Source organism: Dendrobates tinctorius, unplaced genomic scaffold (genome assembly GCF_039654945.1).
Source record: "Dendrobates tinctorius isolate UK_male_01 unplaced genomic scaffold, ASM3965494v1 ptg000237l, whole genome shotgun sequence".
Classification (NCBI taxonomy): domain Eukaryota; kingdom Metazoa; phylum Chordata; class Amphibia; order Anura; family Dendrobatidae; genus Dendrobates; species Dendrobates tinctorius.
Window position 1 is genome coordinate 2,164,325 of NW_027361904.1, and position 23,243 is coordinate 2,187,567.

Below are 23,243 nucleotides of genomic sequence, written 5' to 3' on the forward strand. Positions count from 1 at the left end.
AGACAGACAATTTATAAGGATCTGAACTGTGTACCTGTTCTGCCCTTAGTTCTGCTGGACTTTGCCCTTACCTGAGATGTAGTTAATGGCTTCACGGGGGCCATCTTGTTTCCTGTTTGAGATGCCTTGGTTCCTGTCTGCTGCATATATAAAGGGACTCTGCACACTATACAGTTCTTGAGTATCTTGTACCTCACCTGCTACCAAGCTAGAAGGACTAGTATCTTGCTTGTCTCTTTGGTTCCTCGGGATACCCCGCTTGTTTCTGGATTCACGTTCCACCTAAAAGACTCTTGCTTCGGTCCTGCTCTGCAACCACCTCCAATGCGACCGGCTCTCCGCTTGGAGTCTGGTCCGGGCTCCGGACCTCTGGATCCTGCATTCCCGGACTTGAACTCACATCATTGGTCTGTACTGATAACCCCTCATATTCCTGACTCTGTCTGAAGCTTTAAACCACTGTTTTTTCCATTTGTTACCTGAAGCTTGTTTCTCTACAATACATATATTACATTGAATGTTGAAATATCGTGTCCTTGCCTTCACTCTGACCCACGTCACCGATCTCCATAGAACATTGTAATAATCGCATGACAGAATACTCAAGGCACAAAAATCGACTTCACTTGGTCAGACACAGTGGAGGTATGGGTGAAGAAGCTGTGCTCATTTGTTACAGGACTGCACGGGGAGTTTCAGGCAATTAAGAGAAAACTGAGGGCTTTGGAGTCTCAAACTAATCATAATGCAAATGTGGCTGATACTTCTATCCAGGCTATAGCCTCTCGCCTCTCAAATGTGGAGACTACAGCCGCAGCTGCGGTTCCAGCCCCAGTTCCAACTCCAGCTCCGGGTCTGGTTTTTCCCAAACTTCCACCATTCGGGTTTGGTGGAAAAAGAGAGAAATTCTGTGGGTTTCTGAATTAGTGTGTTATATATTTCAGCACGTGCGGCTCAGTTCTCAACTGAATGGGACAAGGTGTTAACCATGATAATGTTGCTGATGAACAAAGCCTTAGCCTGGGCTAATCCTCTGATTGAAACCAATGATGCATGTCTAAATTCTCTGACTTTATTTCTACAATGTGTCAGATGTTTGACGATCCCAACCGACACGTCATGGCAGAAGCTGCATTATTAACACTTCGTCAAGGAAAGCGTCCTGTCGTGGAATATGCTATGGATTTTCGGAGGTGGGTGCTGGACACTACATGGTGTGACTCAGCAACATATGCAGTGTTCAGGAGGGGTTTGTCTGCTACTATTAAGGATGACCTGGCTCGGGGTGAATCACCTACTAATATGACTGTCTTTATACATCATTGTATCCGGATAAATATTCGTCTCACGGAACGCCGGCAAGAGAGGTGGGCGGAGGCCAACCGTAATTCCATATTCTTCCCATCTTCCTCCAGGGAAACCCAAAACAAGTCGTCCTCTCTGACAGAGTCTGAACCTATGCAGGTTGATGCGGTCCGGAGGAGTACCATCGATGCATGCAAGGAACATCGCTTCAGAGAAAATTTATGTTTCCACTGCGGAAAATTGGATCACTACATATCGGCTTGTCCCAGTAAAAATTGTAAGACCACGGCTGCAGTAATCGAATGTGATTTCTCAGATACATCCTCAGTAATTTCTCATCCAACCTCTCACAGGGAAGAAATGTTCAACGGAAATCACGACTTTTCCAACTGTACTTCGGAAGCACCGTCACCTGTGAATGCAGTGGTGTTGTCAGTAAGTTCCACTACTCTGGCCTCGGCTGGGTCGAAAAAGGACTCGCACTGTTATGTCCCCATCAAGATATGGGTGCAATCCTGTTGGATTACTAGTTCCGCTATGGTTGACTGGAGCCAGCGGTAATTTCATGGACATTACATTTGCCAAAAACATGGTATACATTCACAGAGGAAAATTTCACCGGTGGTAATGGAGACCGTGGATGGGTCCTCGTTGGTATCTGGACGAGTAGATCTTGAAATAACACCGTTGAAAGTCCGTATGGGGGCGGATCATTCAGAAAGACTGCCGTTTTTGTTGATTTCTTCACTGCACTTCCCCATAATCCTAGGATTACCATGGTTACAACTGCATAACCCTACTATCAACTGGGAGACGAGGGAATTACAGTTTCCAAATAAAAACTTACCAACAGGAGAAATAGCTTCAGTAGGTACAGTACAGTCGATTTAAAACTACCAACAGAATATCAAGATTTCACAGATGTATGTGACAACAAAAACGTAGTCAAATTGCCACCACTTCGGCAGTACGATTGTCCAGTAGAACTACTATCTGGTACCGCGATTCCATTTGGCAGTATTTATCCTTTGTCCGGGCCAGAATTGAAAGCTCTCAAGGAGTATGTCAACGAGAACCTAGCAAAAGGATTTATACGATCATCTTCCTCCCCTGCAGATGCTCCAATCTTCTTTGTCATAAAGAAAGACCGCTCACTCCGACCATGTATTGATTACCGAAAGCTCAACAAAATTACGATTAGAAACTCCTACAGGCTCCCATTAATTTCCGAACTACTTGCGAGAGTACGACACACTAAGGTCTTCACAAAATTAGATCTTCGGGGAGCATATAATTTTGTATGGATTCGCCCTGGTGACGAGTGGAAAACAGCTTTTGGTCACGTTATGGACATTTTGAGTAACTCGTTATGCCTTTCGACCTTCGTAACGCACCTGCTACGTTTCAACACTTGCCAAACGATATTTTCAGAGATTTAATCGATGTTTTCATTGTGATTTATCTAGATGACATTTTTAATTTTTTCCAGCAACATCGAGGATCATAAGCGGCACTTGAGAACGGTGTTGGATTGTCTATGGCAGAATCATTTATACATCAAGCTGGAGAAATGCAAGTTCCACAAAACAGAAATCCAATTCTTGGGGTATGTTATTTCTCCTCAGGGTCTCAGCATGGATGCAAGCAAGACTGAAGATATTCAAGAATGGCCAACTCCCAAGACAGTGAAGGAGGTGCAACGATTTATTGGATTTGGTAATTTTTACAGACGGTTCATTAAAAATTTTTCAGAGATCGTCGCACCTATCACTCAACTGACTCGAAAGAAGACACCGTTTGTTTGGTCACAACAAGCACAGACAGCATTTTCCAGATTAAAGTCTAAATTTACGTCAGCTCCCATCTTCGTACACCCAGATCCGAACCGGGCCTTCAGAGTGGAAGTAGACACCTCAGACTGTGCTATAGGGGCCATACTTTCACAACGAACAGGTGAGAAAAATCTTCTACATCCTTGTGCCTATCTTTCCCAAAAGTTGTCACCCGCAGAAAAGAATTATGACGTTGGGAATAGGAGCTGTTGGCCATTATAACTGCATTCAAAGAATGGAGGCATCTACTACAGGGGGCGTCCCAAGAGATCGTCATACTCATGGACCACCTAAATCTTGAATTAATGAGGTCGGCAACATGTCTAAAGCCCAGACAGGCTCGGTGGAATCTTTTTCTTAACCAGTTTGATTTCATTATTTCCTGTAGGCCGGGCTCTCGCAACGGGAAAGCCGATGCACTATCTAGAATTCATTTGGATGACGTAACTCCGGTCTAGTCTCTGAGGACCATACTTTCGGAAAGTAACTTCATTGGTGTGTTACACAATCAAGATCTATCAATGGATATTAAGGAGGCTTATGCCATGGATCCACTTCTGATCCAACCACCCAGTCAGGTAAACCTAATCCTGAAAAACAGACTTTGGTTCCAGGGACAACGTCTGTACATTCCAGAAACTGTGACATTGAGTGTACTAAAGTTGATGCATGACTCTAAAATCGCCGGCCATACAGGAGTCCAGAAGACTCAAGAGTTCGTGTCTCGCTTCTTTTGGTGGCCGACCTACCGGAAGGACTTTCAACATTACGTCTCGTCATGTGAGGTATGTGCCAGATCAAAAATTCCCCGCTCCTCACCTACTGGACTGTTTCAACCTCTTCATATTCCATCTCATCCATGGGGGTCTATATCAATGGACTTTATCGTAGACTTGCCTACTTCTGGAGGAAAAAACACAATTTTAGTAGTGTTCGACCGATTAATCAAGGCTGCTCATTTTATCCCCTGCACCGGTTTACCAACAGCCAAACAGACAGCGGATCTTATTGTACAGAATGTTTTTCGGCTACACGGAGTTCCGGATGAAGTAATATCAGATCGAGGGGTCCAATTTACCTCAAGATTTTGGCGAAGCTTCTGTGCTGCTCTGGACATCAAGGTAAATTTGTCATCTGCTTTCCATCCGCAGTCTAATGGCCAAACTGAACAGACCAACCAGACCTTGGAGCAGTACTTGCGTTGCTACGTGTGCCATTTACAAGATGATTGGGTGAGTTTACTCCTGATGGCTGAATTCAGGTCTAACAATTCACAGAGTGCATCCACCAAACAGTCTCCATTCTTCGCTAACAAAGGGTATCATCCCAGCATTCTTCCTTGACTCCCGATAGACATGTCCATGCCCACAGTAGCCGACAGCATCACGTCTCTTCAACAGAATTTAGAGGCTCTAAAACAAACACTGGCTACAGCCCAGGACAGATACAAGAAGGCAGCAGACAGATTCCGTAAATCAGCACCAACATTCAAGGTAGGAGACATGGTTTGGCTTTCAACAAAGAACTTGAAGCTCAGGGATCCAACATCTAAACTGGGGCAAAAATACATTGGCCCGTACAAAATCAGCAGCATAGTAAGTTCTGTAGCCTGTCGACTCAAGTTGCCTAATTCTCTGAAAATTCACCCTGTTTTTCATGTCTCCCTGCTAAAACCGGCAGTATCAAATTCCTTTCCTGGACGCATTTCTGTTCCTCCTGATCCAGTTCTCGTTGACGGACAAGAAGAATTTATTGTGGAGAAGATCATCAATTCCCGGATCCATAGGAGACGACTCCAGTATTTGGTAAAATGGCAAGGCCTGAGGAGAATTCCTGGGAACCTCAGGAGACCATCCATGCTCCTTGCCTGATCAAACAGTTTCACAGAAGATACACCAATAAACCAGGCCTGAGATCGTCCTGAGGACATCTTGAAAGAGGAGAGCAATGTAAGGATCTGAACTGTGTACCTGTTCTGCTGGACTTTGCCCTTACCTGAGATGGAGTTAATGGCTTCATGGGGGCCATCTTGTTTCCTGTTTGCTTGGACTTGCCCTTAGTTCTGCTGGACATTGCCCTTACCTAAGATGGAGTTAATGGCTTCACGGGGGCCATCTTGTTTCCTGTTTGAGATGCCTTGGTTCCTGTCTGCTGCATATATAGAGGGACTCTGCACACTATACAGTTCTTGAGTATCTTGTACATCACCTACTACCAAGCTAGAAGGACTAGTATCTTGCTTGTATCTTCAGTTCCTTGGGATACCCAGCTTGCTTCCGGATTCACGTTCCACCTGAAAGACTCTTGCTTTGGACCTGCTCTGCACCCACCTCCGCTGCGACCGGCTTTCCGCTTGGAGCCTGGTGCGGGCTCCGGACCTCTGGATTCTGCATTCCCAGACTTGAACTCGCATCATTGGTCTGTACTGATAACCCCTCATATTCCTGACTCTGCCTGATGCTTTAAACCACTGTTGTTTCCATCTGTTACCTGAAGCTTGTTTCTCTACAATATATATATTACATTGAATCCTGAAATACCGTGTCCTTGCCTTCACTCTGACCCACGTCACCGATCTCCATAGAACATTGTAATAATCGCATGACACCATTTTTAAAATGAACTTTTGTTTGTGGTAAAACCCCTTTAATATGACCGACTTCACGTTGCCCATCTGCCGCTGGGACTGTTCCCCTGGTGGTACCGTGCAATAGGTTGGTACCAGCAGCAGGTTCCTTATTGAGACACCCATCACTTGGGTGTCCCAATATGGCGGTCGGTGAACTTCCTCCGCTTGGAATTCTGGGATACGGTGACATCTGGACAGAACTGGAAATGAAAACATTACAAGGCAATTATATAAATAGATCCCTGGGTCCTGGACATGTAAAAGAACGGTCTTAAGCTAGAACTTCTCTCCTTCCCCAGTACAAATTCTTGCAGACTACAACATGAAGAAAATCCCAAATGGACTTGGAATGTAACGGTGGCATCCATCTTAGAATAGAATAACACCGACCTCCATTTTCTGTGTAATGTTCTAACACAATAGTTCTATATTGAATTTCTAAACAGATACATTTCTGCGTACTGTAAGACAGCGCTGAGTGTGTTGGGGGACACTCACATAGCAACGGGATGAAAGCACACTGGCACGTTTTCTTCACAAAACAGTCTATTCGGGTTTATTTTACTCAGCATAAACCACACCGTAGGCCATGTTACACATCACAGACCTAACTCAGTCCAGAGCCCTTCATAATACACGACATTATATTGCACACTCCAATCACGCCAGACATCTCACTTTGTCCCGCTACCGTGGGAGACCGCACGCCGAACAATTCAGTAACATCCACGGAACATCACAAGCACCAATAGTCTGTGGAGTTACCTTACAGGAGCTCCTGTTCCACACGCTGACTCCTCAGTCCTCTCTCCTGGGGAAAGCTGCCTTGCTGGGATCCCAACAGTCCAGACCCGCAGAAGGAACAGTAGCTTCCCCAATGCAGTGCCGTCACAGACTGCACATACGACCTCTCTGTGTGCTATTCAGGATGTCCACTCCTTGGACTTTCCAACACAGGCCTTCAGGTCCATGGCCTCACCATGTGCTCCAGGAATCCGATCCTACTCCCAGGATCTTCTCTGACCAATCAGATCCATATTATCTCAACCATGTGACCAGACCTTAGTCACATTATGTACCTGTAACCACCCCCCACAGGTGGGCGGTGTATGTGTGGCTAGTCATTCCCACCCAGCTCTCTGACTAACCCTATAAGCCCCCTAGTACAAATAAGCAAAAACTCCTGGAACTACAAGTCCCAGCATAACTACATTTCGGGATTACAGCACAGACTTCCTCTGCGACACATACCGGCCATTTATAATAATTCCAGTCCCTATCTCACATCACAATTATGCCTCTGTGCCTATCCTGAGGAGCACATACAGTGCCCCTTAGCTGTAACAGGGGTCACTGCCTCACACACCCCCCTGTTCAAACTTGTGGGGTTGAACACTTGTCACACATCCGGGGTCTCGAGACAGATCACGCACATTACCTAGCCCCACTCATCGAGAGAAACATCTCAGTTTTGGGCATCATTCAGTGTCATACTCTTGTTAGGCCTCCCCCGCCCCCAGCAGTCAGTATGTCAGCCTTGGGCTTCAGCCCTTGAGTCACCACCTGTCTGTGCCACCAGACCCTTTTTAGTCACCACACTTCCCAAGTGTGCCCCTTCATGTGACCTTTCTCTCCATGGTCTCCTCCCACGGTTGTTGCGGTCATGTGACACATGTCCAGTTGAGCCTACTGGCTGATCTGAGTCTGACCCTTTGTCACTACGTCCGCTACTGGGTCTCCTGCCTATGCTACTCAGCCCTGAGTTAGCAGAAGAGTCACCACCTCTAACCCTCTTTAGACCACGTACTGCCAGTCTCCAGAGAAGCCCCTGGTTTCTCCATATCTGGAAGTGGTTGCCATCTTCTTTCCAACTCCTGTAGCTGTACCTTAATCTGCAATTTTTCCCGAATCGGCTGCTCTACCTCTCGTAGGTACGTCATCCGATATTCCAGGAGAATTTGGAAGTTCCTAAGGCTTTCCACTGAGCTAACAACAACGAATGGAACCCTGCCATCTTCACCAGCTACCTGGACTTCACCATCAGGTGGAATCCTCACTCTCGCCACATCGGATCTATTCACGAGCTCTTGCATCACTTTTCCAAGTCTTCCAATGATTTTTCCCACCAGACTTCTGGTACCAGAACGATGTCTTCCACAAAGCACAGCTGATTTTGAGCTTCCTTCGCAAGCTCCAGACGTTGAACGGCTTCCTTATTCCTCAACATGATCATTTGTTTTGTGCGGAGGCATTGTAGATGCATATCCCTGAGGACAGTCACCCACTTAACTTTGACTTCCCTAGTCGACAGTATGACCAACTGCTGAGTCTCAGGCGCCCAGTGCACACTACACCCTTCAACCGCATTTTTAATGGCCTCATGCACATCCTCACTGGTACATGTCTCACACCTCTTCGAGTACCTCTATCACGAACTTGAAGAGCGAAGTCTCATTCTCTTCACGGAGGGACGGCTCACGCTTTACCACGGACCTTTCCATCAAGATCTCTGCCATTACTGGGTGATTGTCTTGTTCCGCTCTTATCGCACCCTCTTCCTCAGCTTTACACTCTTCAAGACCCATCGATAAGATTGGCACTGTTTTACCTGTACACTATATACAGAGCCCCTATGTATAATATCACTGATGATCTCTGTATTACCTGTACACTATATACAGAGCTCCTGTGTGTATAATGGCATTAGTGTTTTTTTTTATTATCTATGATCAGTATTGTAGTATTTGGTCACTATGTGGTGGTAGTATGTGATCTTGTTATTGTGTGGCAGTATTTCTCCCTGTATGTGGTATTATTTCATCACTATGTGATGGTAATATGTGGTCTGATCATGGTATGGAGGCATTTGTTCCTTGTATATGGTATTATTCAGTCACTATGTGGTGGTAATATATGGTCTGGTCATGGTGTGACGGTTTTTGTCCCTTGTTTGTGGTGTTAACGGTCATTCTAAAAAATATTCCCTTAAAGAAAAATAAACCTAAAAAGAGTATTGGACATGTTAGGAAATGTTTAATAGGTAAGAGTAGAATAGGGCCCAGCCAAAAGAGTCTGCCTTGTGGTGGTGGCTTAAAAATTCTTTTGGCCAAAACAAAAGCTGCTGGTTATGTATGTGATCTGGTGTTTGCTGGGAACTGTTAATAGATTGGTGAGGACGTGGTGTAGAAGATGAGTATTTCTAAGAGCGGGCAGTGGGACAGTGGAAGGCTCGAGGTGTGGAGGCGGAACTGGGGTGGAGCCTGGGCGGAGTCTCAAGGGGGTCCAAAAATTTTGCCAGTATGGGGCCCCGAAATTCCTAGTGGCCGTCCTGACTGTAATCATGTGTGTGTTCTGCAGGACTGGTATCTACCCATATACGGTTCTTGTAAGGTGGGAATATTGCTCTTTTTTAGTAGCTTTTCTTAATTTATTTAGTAACAACTTAATGTGTTTTGTAGAAGGTGTATGGTGGTGTCATTGGTCTTTGTATAGAGTGTTTTGTTATATAGAGGTAATTGTCATATTATATTATGTATTCGCGGTGTGGTGGTGATGGTAGTGGGCATTGTGCAGCCGTATTGTTTTGGACTTTTATAGTAGTAATATTGATAATATTGGTCTTTGCATTGTGTGTTTTTGGGTAGCAACAGTTGTATACTGTAATTATATAAACATGCTATTTTAAATGGCTAAAGGTTGGTCGTTTGGGGAGACATGCACTTTGGGGTTTATGCCCTTGATCTTTATAGACCCTAACAATGTCCCTGCCGTACTGTGTGTTTACATGTCCGTGCTTCTGGAGTTGTATGTTTGTAAGTAAGCTCAGTTATGGTTCCATATCTAAGCAGTAACCTTGATTCTGGTACTGTATCTATGTAGTAATCTAGATTCTGGTACCATATGCATGCCGTAAGCTTGGTTCTGTATCTTGTAGTAGACATAGTAAACTCTGTTCTGCTCCCTTATCTCTGTAGTAAGCTCTGTTCTGGTCCCTTATCTCTGCAGTAAGCTCCGTTCTGCCCCCATATCTCTGTAGTAAGCTCGCTTCTGCTCCCTTATATCTGCAGTAAGCGCGGTTCTGCTCCAATATCTCTGTAGTAAGCTCTGTTCTGCTGCCATATCTCTGTAGCAAGCTCGGTTCTGCTCCCTTATCTCTGTAGTAAGCTCCGTTCTGCTCCCATATCTCTGTAGTAAGCTCGGTTCTGCTTCTTTATTTCTGGAGTAAGCTTGGTTCTGCTTCCATAGCTCTGTAGTAAGCTCTGTTCTGTTCCCATATCTCTGTAGTAAGCTTGGTCCTACTCCCATATCTTTGTAGTAAGTGCCAGTCAATTTCCTTGTCTACATATCAATCTTGGTTCTGGTATCGTGTCTATGTAGTCAGCTTGCTTCTGTTACAGTATCTATGTAGGAAGCAAGCTTGGTTCTGCTCCCATATATATGCAGCAAGCTCTGTTCTGTTCCCACATCAATGTACCAGCCTGTTATCTCTGCTGCTTTAAAGCAGCGGCCAGAGATAAGCAGGACAAGAGCACCACAACTGGAGGGCCACTGCCTTGTGATTGCCCCCCCCAGGCTGAAAAGTGCCAGCCAGCCCCTGCCCATGATGATAGTGGGGATGTCAGCAGAGTGAAAATGAAGTAGCCAGATGGTGAAGTGGTCGACAAAGGTGGAGATGGCTAGTTCTGGGAGGCGGTAGATGACAGCTAGCTGGAGGTTGAAGGGGGAATTAATGTGGACGGAGTGCACCTTAAACGAGGCAAGAGTAGCGGAGGTTGGTAGCAGAATTGGGGTAAAGGAGCAGGTATTGGACAGGAGCAAGCCAACTACTCCACCAAGTTTGTTGCTGGGGCGAGGAGTGTGAGAGAGATTAAATCCGCCATAAGAATGTGCATCTGGAGAAGCTGAGCCAGAGGAGATGAGCCAGGTTTCAGTGATGCCATGGAAGGAGGATTTGTTGGTGATAAAGAGGTCATGGATAAACTACAGTTTATTGCAGACAGCGCGTGCGTTCCATAGTGCTCCAGGTAGGGGGACCAGGGGAGTTTTTGTTTTGCCTTGTTTTTTGGGAGTTCTGCCATCCCCGGCCGGGGGTGAGCTGAATTCCATTTTTGTCTCTGATCTGTTGATCTTTTGCTCTGTCTTCAGAATATACCTGAGTGCTGATATAGTCTTTTGAAGCCTAGCGACTTCAGGGCCTGTTTTTCCTATCAGTCGGTTGGCTCATTTTGATAGGGTTTTTGCGGATGGCAGACAGCAGCTTTCCTATCCTGTCCTATGTAGTTAGCTTGGTCCCCATCATTTGCTCAACCTATCTTTCTATCTGTGTTAGTGTTTTCATCTTGCTTCACCGTCATTATATGTTGGGGGCTGCCTATTGCTTTGGGGTATGCTCTGGGGCAGTTTAGTTTTTCCCCCTTTCTGTCTTTAGGCTATGTAGCTCTCCAGCTGTGTTCGAGGGGTCTATGGCACCGTAGGAACCCCCCACGGCTACTGCTAGTTGTTGTGGATAGGTTCAGGGGTCTGCAATCCGATAGCTGCCAACCTCTCTGGTTTTTCTGGACTTAGCTGGTATTTTGTTTTTTCCTCCTTCGGTGACTCATCATAACAGGGTGTGAGGTTAACATCATTGCGAAAACATGTAGAGGATCGTGGCAAGGTGCTAGAAATGAGTGTGGGGATGTTTAGGAGGGCTAGGATTTGGGGATACATTGCCAGCAATGAGGAGTAGCAGACAGATCGTTAGAAGGTGGGAGCAGGATAGGACATGATGTGGCCTTGTGTGTCTGTAGAAAAAGAATTGTATGTGGAGGAACAGTTCTGAGGAGGAGGTGAGATGGGGAGGATGGAGGGAGAAGTGACTACTTCTTTACTAGGTGGAAGGATTACAGAAGATAGGAAGAATAGAGTAGTATGGGGGTGAAAGTGAAAAGAAAGTGAAACATTTTAGTGGTTGGGTTGTCCATTCCTTTACCTTAGTCAATTCCAGTCCAATTCTAGTCTAATTCAAAGTAGTGTAATTAGAAATCTGTAATTTGAAAGATGGAATTTGGAAGATGCATGGCTCAAGCTACGTCTTGATCAGACGCATGGCTCTGAATATATCTGCAACTGAGAGCAGTCAGCTGTGAGAGATTTATTTGAACTGTTCAGCCACTCACAGTCACACCATTACTTGACAAGGCTGTGATAGAATTGGAAGTGTCCACATCATTAAAGCTTGTTGATTGGCCGCACTGCAGCCTTTCCCATTTACCAAAGCTCGCACAATCAACAAGCAACCCTGGCACACGAGCCTCCTGAATAAAGAACTGAAGCGGGCTTCCAGGCTTGTGGTGTCTAGATGCAAAAGATCCCACTCCAATGAGCACTTCATTGCATTCATACAGTCCCTCACCACAACACAAACATAGTTCTCATCTCTCATAAGCTCCTTGTCTCACAACACTAAACAGCTATTCAACACTATAAGATCTCTCCTCTGTCCCCCAGCGCCTTTGCATCATTTTTCAAGCAGAAGATCGATAACATCAGAGAAAGCTTTGGCCTTCAGCCTCCACAGCACCTCCTCATAACTACTCAGCCCTATTCTCCCAGAACCAGCTTCTCCACCATAAATTTACGATGCATGTCATGAAGAGCTAAAATGGAAAGGTTTCGGTGTGGTGAATAATTCCTGGAATGATGCAGATTTGCATGCAGATTGCCTAGTGAAAGAGTTCTGTCGGCGGCATCAGCCGTTATGGATCTCAGTGGGTCCAGGGGGCCCTCGCAGAGGTGTGGGGTACTGTCATACATCTGGGTTCAAACCTTTGAGCTTGTCCTTTCTAGTTGGCTTCTCTGTTCACCGAGCCAAAGCGGATACACCTTTTCTCTGGGTGTTTAGTTTCTGTTAGGCCAGGATCACACAGGCGATAAACACGGCAGAGTCTCGCATGTTAATACCCGGCACTGCCGCTGGCACTCAGGAGCAGAGTGTGCGTCTGCATGTACTGCTATGCGGCTGCACACTTCGCTCCCAAGTGCCGGCGGCAGTGCCGGGTAATAACATGCAAGACTTGGCCGTGTTTCTCGCATGTGTGATCCCGGCCTTATTCTTGCTTCGGTCTTTTCACCTTTCAGGTGCGGTTTTATACACTTTCCCCCTGCTGGTATTTCCTGCTGGTGATAGGCACATTTGGATGTACAGCTACACTGCTGTAGTTCAAGCCAGTGAACAAGCTAAGGTTTATCTCTGCTGATTATGTTCTTTACCCTGCACCTATCTTCTGTGTCTTTTTAGGAAGTAGACGGCATATTTTCTTACTCTGGGATCTCTTTCTATTTCCGCATTTCTACTTTTTACATGCTGCTCCGCACACATTACACACATGGCTCTGCTCCGCACACATTACACACATGGCTCCACTCCGCACACATTACACACAGGGCTCCACTCCGCACACATTACACACGCGGCTCCGCTCCGCACACATTACACACGCGGCTCCGCTCCGCACACATTACACACGCGGCTCCGCTCCGCGCACAATACACACGCGGCTCTGCACACATTACACACGAAGCTCCGCTCCGCGCACATTACACACGCGGCGCGGCTCCGCACACATTACACACGCGTCTCCGCTCCGCACACATTACACACGCGTCTCCGCTCCGCACACATTACACACGCGTCTCCGCTCCGCACACATTACACACGCGTCTCCGCTCCGCACACATTACACACGCAGCTCCGCTCCGCACACATTACACATGAATGTTTGCTAAATTCATTTGTTGCATGTAACTCAATACGTACTGCTGTATATCCACGTTGGGGCCAGTAGAGATGATATCAGGTGCAAGGTGTTACTAGCATATGGATGTAGCCAGGCCCTGTGCCTTTGATTGTGTAACCTCCCCTGGTGTGCTAGCCAATTGGTAATTTATCCCAAATCAGTTCCCACAATCCCTCTCACCTGATCCTCTACTTAGTCCTATATATTTAGATGCCGTCTAAGGGGGGCACGTGTCTCCCTGCAGCATAAGTATCACTGCAGCAAAAGTATCTTGAAGACGCAGTTATTACTACGGCAGTTGGTCATGGCAGGAGTCAGTACTCCAAACTATGTACCTGTCTCTTTTGTGTATGTCTGCTGAGCAGGTACTTCTTATTACTTTCAGTATATCACCTGGCTACTAATGAATAATAGAAAGTGGATATAAAAGGATGCCAGGTGTTTGTGTGAGGGTCTCAGCCTGGGGACACAGAGAGCCTGTCTGTGTGAGAGACACACGTGAATGAAAGCAGTGCCCACTGCAACTGTGGTTTGGTTGGACGGGAGAAGCCCGCCAGTTGGTAGTTAGGTTGTACCTTGTTTAGTTAGTGCCGGACAGGCAAGGATTTGTTTTATGTTTTATTTCCTTTATGCATTGCTTTCACAGTTAATAAACCTGACCCAGTGTCTGGCAGTTATACCCGGACCCCGGCTGTGCGCCTGAGTTTCATGCTGAACGCACGTGACCTTTGACCCCAGCAAAGGCGATCCCAGAGTGTTTTATCACATTGTGGTGGAGAACGCGGGCATCACGTTGTAAGCATGAACATGGAGGACGTGGTGAAAGCGCTGGTACAGTCCACCGCCGTCCAGCAAGAAGCTAATCGGGTGATAATGGCCCAGCTGAAGGAGTTGGTGGACATGACAGCTACCGATCGTTCGCTTCTCCAGTAGGTGGCGCAGCGCCTGGCAAGTTTACCTGAGGTTAACCTGGAAGCCGAGTCGAGAGTGATTCACGTGAGTCGGTACTGGCAGAAGATGACGACCAAAGATGACATCGAGGCATACCTGACCACGTTTGAACGGACGGCGTTGCGAGAAAAATGGCCGAAGGCACGATGGGCCAGCCTGATTGCCCCGTTTCTTTGCGGTGAGGCCCAAAAGGCTTATTATGACTTAGAACCTGAAGCCGCGCAGGACTTTGACAAACTGAAAGCCGAGATCTTGGCCCGGCTGGGAGTGACGACCGCTGTCCGTGCACAGAGAGTGCATCAATGGACTTATCAGCTGGATAAACCACCGCGGTCACAGATGTTCGACCTGATCCACGTGACTAAGAAGTGGCTACAACCCGAGGTGCTGACAGCGCCAGAGATAATCCAGAGAGTCGTCATGGACAAGTAACTGAGAGCTCTACCGCCAGCCCTGAGGAAGTGGGTAAGCCATGGAAATCCTACGACGGTGGATCTGGTTGAACGTTACTCCGTGGCGGAAGGACTCCGAGACGACGCTACCCCTCCTCGTTCTTCGTCATCTCCACGTGGAACCGGTAAGACTGTTCCAGGGAGTAGGGGAGAAGGAAAAATCCCTAAGACAGTGGGGGAGGAAACCGGGACTGCCCGCAATGCGAACTATGGTCTAAGCAAGGGGCCCGTTAGGTGTTTCGGCTGCAAAGAGATGGGCCACATTGCTGCGAACTGTCCGGTCACTACTGAACCCATGCAGTGCGACGTCACAGACTCTAAAAACTGCATGTCTATGGTTGCACGGGTAGTGAGTGTGAATGCCGGTCAAAAAGATGTGGAAAAACACTTGTGTGATTTAACTGTTGATGGCAAAAATGTGGTGGCATTGTTCGACTCGGGAAGTGTGGTGACTCTGGTGAAGGCCAGTCTGGTGTCAGCCCCGACTGGACCATCAGACAAATTTTCTGTAACGTGTGTGCATGGAGACACCTGTTCGTACCTCACCACGGTCATATGCATTACTACTTCCTATGGGTCTGTGCAACATAAAGTGGGACTCGTCCCTGCGTTATTGCATGATGTTATCTTGGGCCGGAATTTTCCCCACTTCTGGCAATTGTGGGAGAATCAGTTGATGCCCCCGGGTAATAGTGTACATGATTCTTCTCCCAGGGCGCGTGTGGGTCCCGAACCCCTGGAAGAGGTCCCCCCGGAAGACTCGGGGGAAGAGTCTGCTGAAATGACCTGCAGTTCCCGTTTTCAGTCATGGCGGGTGATACTGAGGAGACCAGGGAAGAGGAGGAGGCCGACAGCCGTCCACCTCCCCATTTGCCGGAATTGGAAGTTCAGAAAGATGACTTCCAAAGAGAGCAAATAAAGGATCCTACCCTTTCTCAGGCTAGGACAAATGTAAAAGTGATAAATGGGGTACCCGTAGAACCTGGCTCTAGGCTGGCATATCCTTACATGGTCCTGGAGAATGATTTACTATATCAGATAGAGAAAAAGGGGGAAGACACGGTGCAACTATTAGCCGTGCCAAAACCCTACCGGCGGCAGGTGCTGGACCTGGCCCACGGACATGTGATGGGAGGTCACCTGGGAGTCCAGAAAACCACCGAAAGGATATTGCACTGTTTTGTTTGGCCAGGCATGCATCACGATATTCGTGTATATTGTGAGTCTTGTCCAGACTGCCAAGCCTCTGCGCCTAAGCCCCGGTTCTGTAGCCCTTTGGTACCCCTACCTATTATTGAGGTCCCGTTTGAGAGGATTGGGATGGATTTAGTTGGGCACCTTCCACGGTCTGCACGTGGACACGAACATATCCTGGCCTCTTGGATTATGTCACTCGTTACCTGGAGGCCATCCCTTTGCGTAACACAGCCACCAAAACGATTGCCAAGGAACTGGTGCATGTGTTTAGTCGGGTCGGTATACCAAAACAGATACTCACCGACCAGGGGACTCCCTTTATGTCCAGGGTAATGAAGAAGCTCTGCCGGTTGTTACAAATCGAACCGTTACGCACATCCGTGTATCACCCTCAAACAGACGGGTTGGTCAAACGGTTCAATAAAACTCTGAAGCAGATGCTGAGAAAGGCGATAGACAAGGATGGGAAGAACTGGGACTATTTACTTCCGTATTTGCTTTTTGCCATCAGGGAAGTGCCCCAGTCTTCCACGGGGTTCTCGCCTTTCAAGTTATTGTACGCCCGACGTCCTCGCGGACTGTTAGACGTCGCCAAAGAATCCTGGGAGGCTCAGGTCACTCTGTTTAAAATGGTGATAGATAACGTATCCCAAATGCAGGACCGTATTGCGGCTGTTATGCCTATCGTCAAAGAACACATGATGCAGGCTCAAGGAGCCCAAAAAAGAATCTATGATAGGGGCGCCAAGATCCGTATGTTTGCACCCAGAGATAGGGTGTTGATCCTGGTCCCCACGGTGGACAGGAAGTTCCTAGCAAAGTGGCAGGTCCCCTTTGAGATTAAGGAAAGAGTTGGTGAAGTAAACTACAGAGTATACCAGGCAGGTAAACGGAAGCCTGAATAGGTTTATCATGTAAATCTGATAAAACCCTGGAAAGATCTGTCTGCCTTGTCAGCGGAGCTGGCCCATCCCGTCTGCTCGCATACCGTACCGGAGGTACGGGTTGCAGAGACTCTCTCGGAGCTGCAAAAGACTGAGGTCAGGCAGTTTCTACTTCACAACCAAAAGTTTTTCTCAGAAAAACCCGGGCAGACTACGCTAATGAAACATGACATCGTAACGGAACCTGGTGTCACAGTTCACGTGAAACCCTATAGAATCCCGGAAGCTCGCCGTGAAGCCGTTTCCCGAGAAGTGAAGGCAATGTTAGAGTTAGGGGTCATTGAGGAATCGCACAGTGCTTGGTCCAGCCCGATTGTGTTAATTCCTAAACCGGATGGCACCATCCGGTTCTGCAATGACTTCAAGAAACTGGATGCGGTCTCAAAATTTGATGCCTACCCTATGCCCCGGGTCGACGTGTTAATAGATCGGTTAGGAAAAGCCCGGTATATTACGACCCTAGACCTAACAAAGGGGTATTGGCAGATCCCTCTGGCGGAGGCTGCCAGAGAAAAGACGGCATTTGCTACGCCGGAAGGATTATTTCAGCTGTGATTGACGACCTGTGGGAGGCAGGTCTAACCGCGAACCCCAAGAAATGTCACATCGGGCTAGAAGAAGCCAGGTATTTGGGGTATGTAATTGGGAGGGGTGTTGTTAAACCCAAGGTCGATAAGATTCAAGCGGTTCAGGACTGGCCGCAACCTGTCAACAAGAAGCAGGTGCAAGCCTTTCTGGGGATCGCCGGCTATTATCGCCGGTTCATACCCAATTTTGCAGCCATCGCTACCCCCTGACGGATCTTACCAAAGGGAAAGACTCCGTCATGATTAAATGGAATTTAGCGGCTGAGGAAGCCTTCCATAGCCTAAAACGGGCACTTTGCTCTCAACCCGTACTGGTGACTCCGGACTTCTGCAGCGAGTTTGTGGTACAAACGGATGCCTCGGATACCGGTATCGGGGCCGTACTGTCACAAGTGAGGGACAGAGTGGAACACTTAGTCCTCTATCTCAGCAGGAAGCAGAATAAACATGAGCAAAAGTATGCAGTTGTAGAAAAAGAGTGCATAGCCATTAAGTGGGCTCTAGAGGCCCTCAAATATTACCTGGTGGGCCGAAAGTTCAGGCTGATCACTGACCATGCCCCTCTCAAGTGGATGCACTTGCACAAGGAACAGAATAGCCGGGTGACCCGGTGGTTCCTTGCCCTGCAGGCCTTCACTTTTACGGTGGAGCACCGCCCAGGGGTACAGATGGGGAAGTGTCATTGCTCGACTGGAGTGGTCTGAGCAGAGGGGGGGGGGTATGTGAGAATCGTGTGGGAATAGTGGATGAGGGCAGGTATATCTCGCTCAGATACCTTTCCTATATGGCCTAGTCTGGTCAGTATATCACCTGGTTACTAATGAATAATGGGAGGCGGATATAAAAAGATGCCAGGTGGTTGTGTGAGGGTCTCAGCCTGGAGACACAGAGAGCCTGTCTGTGTGAGAGACACACGTGAGTGAAAGCAGTGCCCACTGTAACTGTGGTTTGGCTGGACGGGAGAAGCCCGCCAGTTGGTAGTTAGGTCGGACCCTGTTTAGTTAGTGCCGGACAGGCAAGGATTTGTTTCATGTTTTTTTTTCCTTTATGCATTGCTTTCACCTTTAATAAACCTGACCCAGTGTCAGTTATACCCGGACCCCGGCTGTGCGCCTGAGTTTCATGCTGAACGCACGTTAACTTTGACCCCAGCAAAGGCGATCCCAGAGTGTTTTATCACAGCCCTCACAGTGTTTGCTCCTTTAATCCTCACTCTCCTTCGCTATCCCCAAACCCCAGCACCCTCTAACCAAATAATCATCTCTCCTTCCCTCTTTCCTCCCCACCTGACCTCCTCTGCTGAACTGCTCCTCAACCTCAAGTCTGTCCGAATTAAACATAAAACAAGCTGCCCACTCTCCTTCTCCCATCTGCTCTCCCTTTCTCTGCTTCTCCTCACTACTGGCAACATATCTCCCAATCCTGAACCCCCAGAGCTCATACCCCCCATTACTACCCCTTCCTACTGCTCCCTATGTAATAAAAACTACCGCAATCTTTCCAACTTAAAACCTGTGCCATTGACACCCAACCCCCTGTCCCTCTCTCGGGAGCACTTTGGAATGCCCCCTCCATCTGCAATAAGCTCCATGCGATTCATGACCTCTTTCTCTCTCACAATCTTGCCTTCCTCGGCCTCACAGAAACATGGCTGACACCGCCTCCCCTACTGCGCTGTGATACGGCGACCTCCACTTCACCCACACTCCTCGCCCTGGCAATAGACATGGTGGAGGAGTGGGTCTTCTCCTTTCTTCCAACTGCACCTTTAAACCAATCCCACCTCTTCCCTCCCTTATCCTCCACTCTTTTGAAGTCCACTCTGTCCGCATTTACTCTCCCTCCAACCTTCAAGTGGCCGTCTTATACCGACCTCCGGGCCTAGCTACTGCCTTTATTGACCAATTCTTTACCTGGCTTCTTTACTTTCTTTCCACTGACACCCCCACTATCATCATGGTTGACTTCAACATCCCTACTGCCAACCTTCAGTCAACAGCCTCCAAACTTCTGTTCCTTACCTCATCTTTTGGACTTACTCAGTGGTCCTCATCAGCCACCCACACAGACGGACACACATTAGACCTGGTCTTCACCCACCTCTGCTCTCTTTCTATCTTCACCACGTCCCCTCTCCCTCTATCCGACCACCATCTACTCACTTTCTCATCCCTGTCCTCCTCTCCTGGCACCCATGTCCAGCAACATGCACACCCCCGCAGAAACCTTGCGCACCTAGACACCCACGTGCTCTCTGACTCTATTCTACCACTGGCATCCATATCCTCACTCCACGACAGACACTGCCACTGCTTTCTACAATTCCACTCTCGCATCAGCTCGACACGGTCGCCCCTCTCGTTCATGGCAGAATGTGACGTATAAGCAGACAAACCTGGCACAATAATACCACTAAAAAGCTCCGACAAGTGTCCAGGGCTGCAGAGCGGCGTTGGAAGAAAACAAAGTCGCAAGACGACTTCACCGCATTCAAACAGGCAACACTCGCTTTCAAATCTGCCCTCACCTCTGATAAACAGTCCTACTTCACAACCCTCGTATCATCCCTATCCTACAATCCCAAACAGTTATTCAAAACTTTTAACTCCCTCTTCCGCCCACCACTGCCACCTCCAGCTTTCCTCATCTCTGCCATGGACTTTGCCACACACTTAAAAAATAAGATTGACCAAACAAGGCAAGTCTTCATCATTCAACCACCACAACCCTTTTGTATACCAGACCAATGCCCAAACCCCATAACCTCACTCTCCAACATCACTGAAGGGGAGCTTAATCGTCTCTTCTCCAAATCGCACCTCCCCACCACACTTATCCCATCCCTAACCCACCTCATCAACCTATCACTAACATCCGGTACCTTCCCTTCTGCTTTCAAACATGCCACAATCATGCCTATCCTTAAAAAGCCAACCCTCGACCCAACTGCTATGTCCAGCTATCGCCCAATATCGTTGCTCCCATTCGCTTCCAAACTCCTGGAGCAGCACGTCCACGCTGAACTTTCCTCCCACCTATCATCTAACTTGCTCTTTGACAATCTACAATCTGGCTTCTGCCCCATCACTCCACTGAGACAGCCCTGACCAAAATTACTAACGACCTACTTACAGCCAAAGCTAATGGACAATACTCTATACCCCTGCTTCTAGACCTGTCCTCTGCATTCAACACCGTTGACTACTGCCTCTTACTACAGATCCCCTCCTCCTTTGGCATCAAAGACCTCGCCCTATCCTGGATCTCCCAGAATCCCGGAGTGTCTATCAGCCATATCCTCCTTCTTCTCCTCTCGCTTCCTCAAGCTCAATGTGGACAAATCTGAACTCATCATCTTTCCTCCATCTCACAGATCTTCCTTACCCGACCTAGCTATAACAATTAATGACATCACACTTTCCCTAGTACCGGAAGTCTGCTGCCTCAGAGTAACCTTTGACTCTGCCCTGTCCTTCAAACCGCACATCCAAGCTCTTTCTACCTCCTGTCGCCTCCAGCTCAAAAATATTTCCAGAATCTGTCTCTTCCTCAACCCTCAATCTACTAAAATGTTTGTGCATTCCCTCATCATCTCCCACCTCGACTACTGCAACATCCTTTTCTGTGGTCTCCCTGCTAACACCCTCGCACCTCTCCAGTCCATCCTTAACTCTGCTGCCCGCCTAATTCATCTTTCTCGCAACTCCTCCGCTTCTCCAATCAGCAAATCTCTTCACTGGCTCCCATTCCCTCAGCGTATCCAGTTCAAATTACTAATACTGACCTAAGAATATTTAGAATTGAGAGTCCTCAGTGGTTGATTCCTTTTAATGGCTAAAGCCCCGTCACACATAGCGATTTCACCAGCGAGATCGCTGTGTGTGACACTTCTCAGCGACGGGCCCCCTGCCGGGTATCGCTGATCGACCTGGAATAGCCATGACATTTTTTTTATCGCTGGTCTCCCGCTGGCCAGCACGCATCGCTGCGTGTGACAGGTGGGAGACCAGCGATCAGCGAGCTGCCGCTGGTAACTAAGGTAAATATCGGGTTTCTAATTGGCGAGCAGTTCGTACACATTACACACGTGGCTCCCCTCCGCGCACATTACACACGAGGCTCCGCTCCGCGCACATTACACACGAGGCTCCGCTCCGTGCACATTACACACGCGGCTCCGCCCTGCGCACATTACACACGCGGCTCCGCTCCGCGCACATTACACACGAGGCTCCGCTCCGTGCACATTACACACGCGGCTCCGCCCTGCGCACATTACACACGCGGCTCCGCTCCGCACACATTACACACGAGGCTCCGCTCCTCACACATTACACACGAGGCTCCGCTCCGCGCACATTACACACGCGGCTCCGCCCTGCGCACATTACACACACGGCTCCGCTCCGCGCACATTACACACGCGGCTCCGCTCCGTGCACATTACACACGCGGCTCCGCTCCGCACACATTACACACGCGGCTCCGCTCCGCACACATTACACACGCGGCTCCGCTCCGCACACATTACACACGCGGCTCCGCTCCGCGCACATTACACACGAGGCTCCGCTCCGCGCACATTACACACACGGCTCCGCTCCGCACACATTACACACGCGGCTCCGCTCCGCGCACATTACACCCGCGGCTCCGCTCCGCACACATTACACACGCGGCTCCGCACACATTACACACGAGGCTCCGCTCCGCGCACATTACACACACGGCTCCGCTCCGCACACATTACACACGCGGCTCCGCTCCGCGCACATTACACACGAGGCTCCGCTCCGTGCACATTACACACGCGGCTCCGCCCTGCGCACATTACACACGCGGCTCCGCTCCGCGCACATTACACACGAGGCTCCGCTCCGCGCACATTACACACGCGGCTCCGCTCCGCACACATTACACACGCGGCTCCGCTCCGCGCACATTACACCCGCGGCTCCGCTCCGCACACATTACACACACGGCTCCGCTCCGCGCACATTAGGCTGTGTGCACACGCTGCGGATTTTGCTGCGGTGTACAGTACAATGATTCCCTATGGGAATCAAAAACCGCAATGCAGATGGTGCGGAATTTTCCGTGCGGATCATCTGCGGTTTTCAATCCGCAGAAAGAATTGACATGTCAATTCTTTCTGCGGATTCCGCTGCGGTTTGCCATCTCCTCCATTGAGATGAAAAACCGCAGAGCAATCCGCAGGTAAAACCGCAGGTCTTTTGACCTGCGGTTTCACCTGCGGATTTTATAAAATCCGCGCGGATGAATCCGCACCTAATCCGCAGCGTGTGCACACAGCCTTACACACGCGGCTCCGCTCCATCCTCCTCTAAGGGTATGTGCACACGCTGCGGAATCCGCACGGATTTTGCAAAAACCGCAGATAATCCGCAGGTCCAAATACCTGCGGATTATCTGCGGTTTTGCCTGCGGTTTGGTCCTGCGGATTCACTATCTCCACAATGGTGGAGATAGGAACCCGCAGCGGTTTCCGCAGAAAGAATTGACATGCAATTCTTTCTGCGGATTCAAAACCGCAGCAAATCCGCGCGT

The 23,243-nt window shown here is 48.5% G+C and overlaps 1 protein-coding gene across 1 annotated transcript in view; it reads left to right on the plus strand.

Annotated features, from left to right (window-relative positions):
- The window catches only part of LOC141060472 (uncharacterized), a 167,087-nt gene that overhangs the window by 33,427 nt on the left and 110,417 nt on the right, over positions 1-23,243 (plus strand). Inside the window, 8 exon segments of the mRNA XM_073556737.1 lie at positions 1,093-1,193; positions 1,659-1,740; positions 2,772-2,911; positions 3,526-3,580; positions 3,752-3,922; positions 4,289-4,369; positions 4,538-4,630; positions 5,370-5,555. Coding sequence (XP_073412838.1) covers positions 1,093-1,193; positions 1,659-1,740; positions 2,772-2,911; positions 3,526-3,580; positions 3,752-3,922; positions 4,289-4,369; positions 4,538-4,630; positions 5,370-5,555 — 909 coding nt within the window.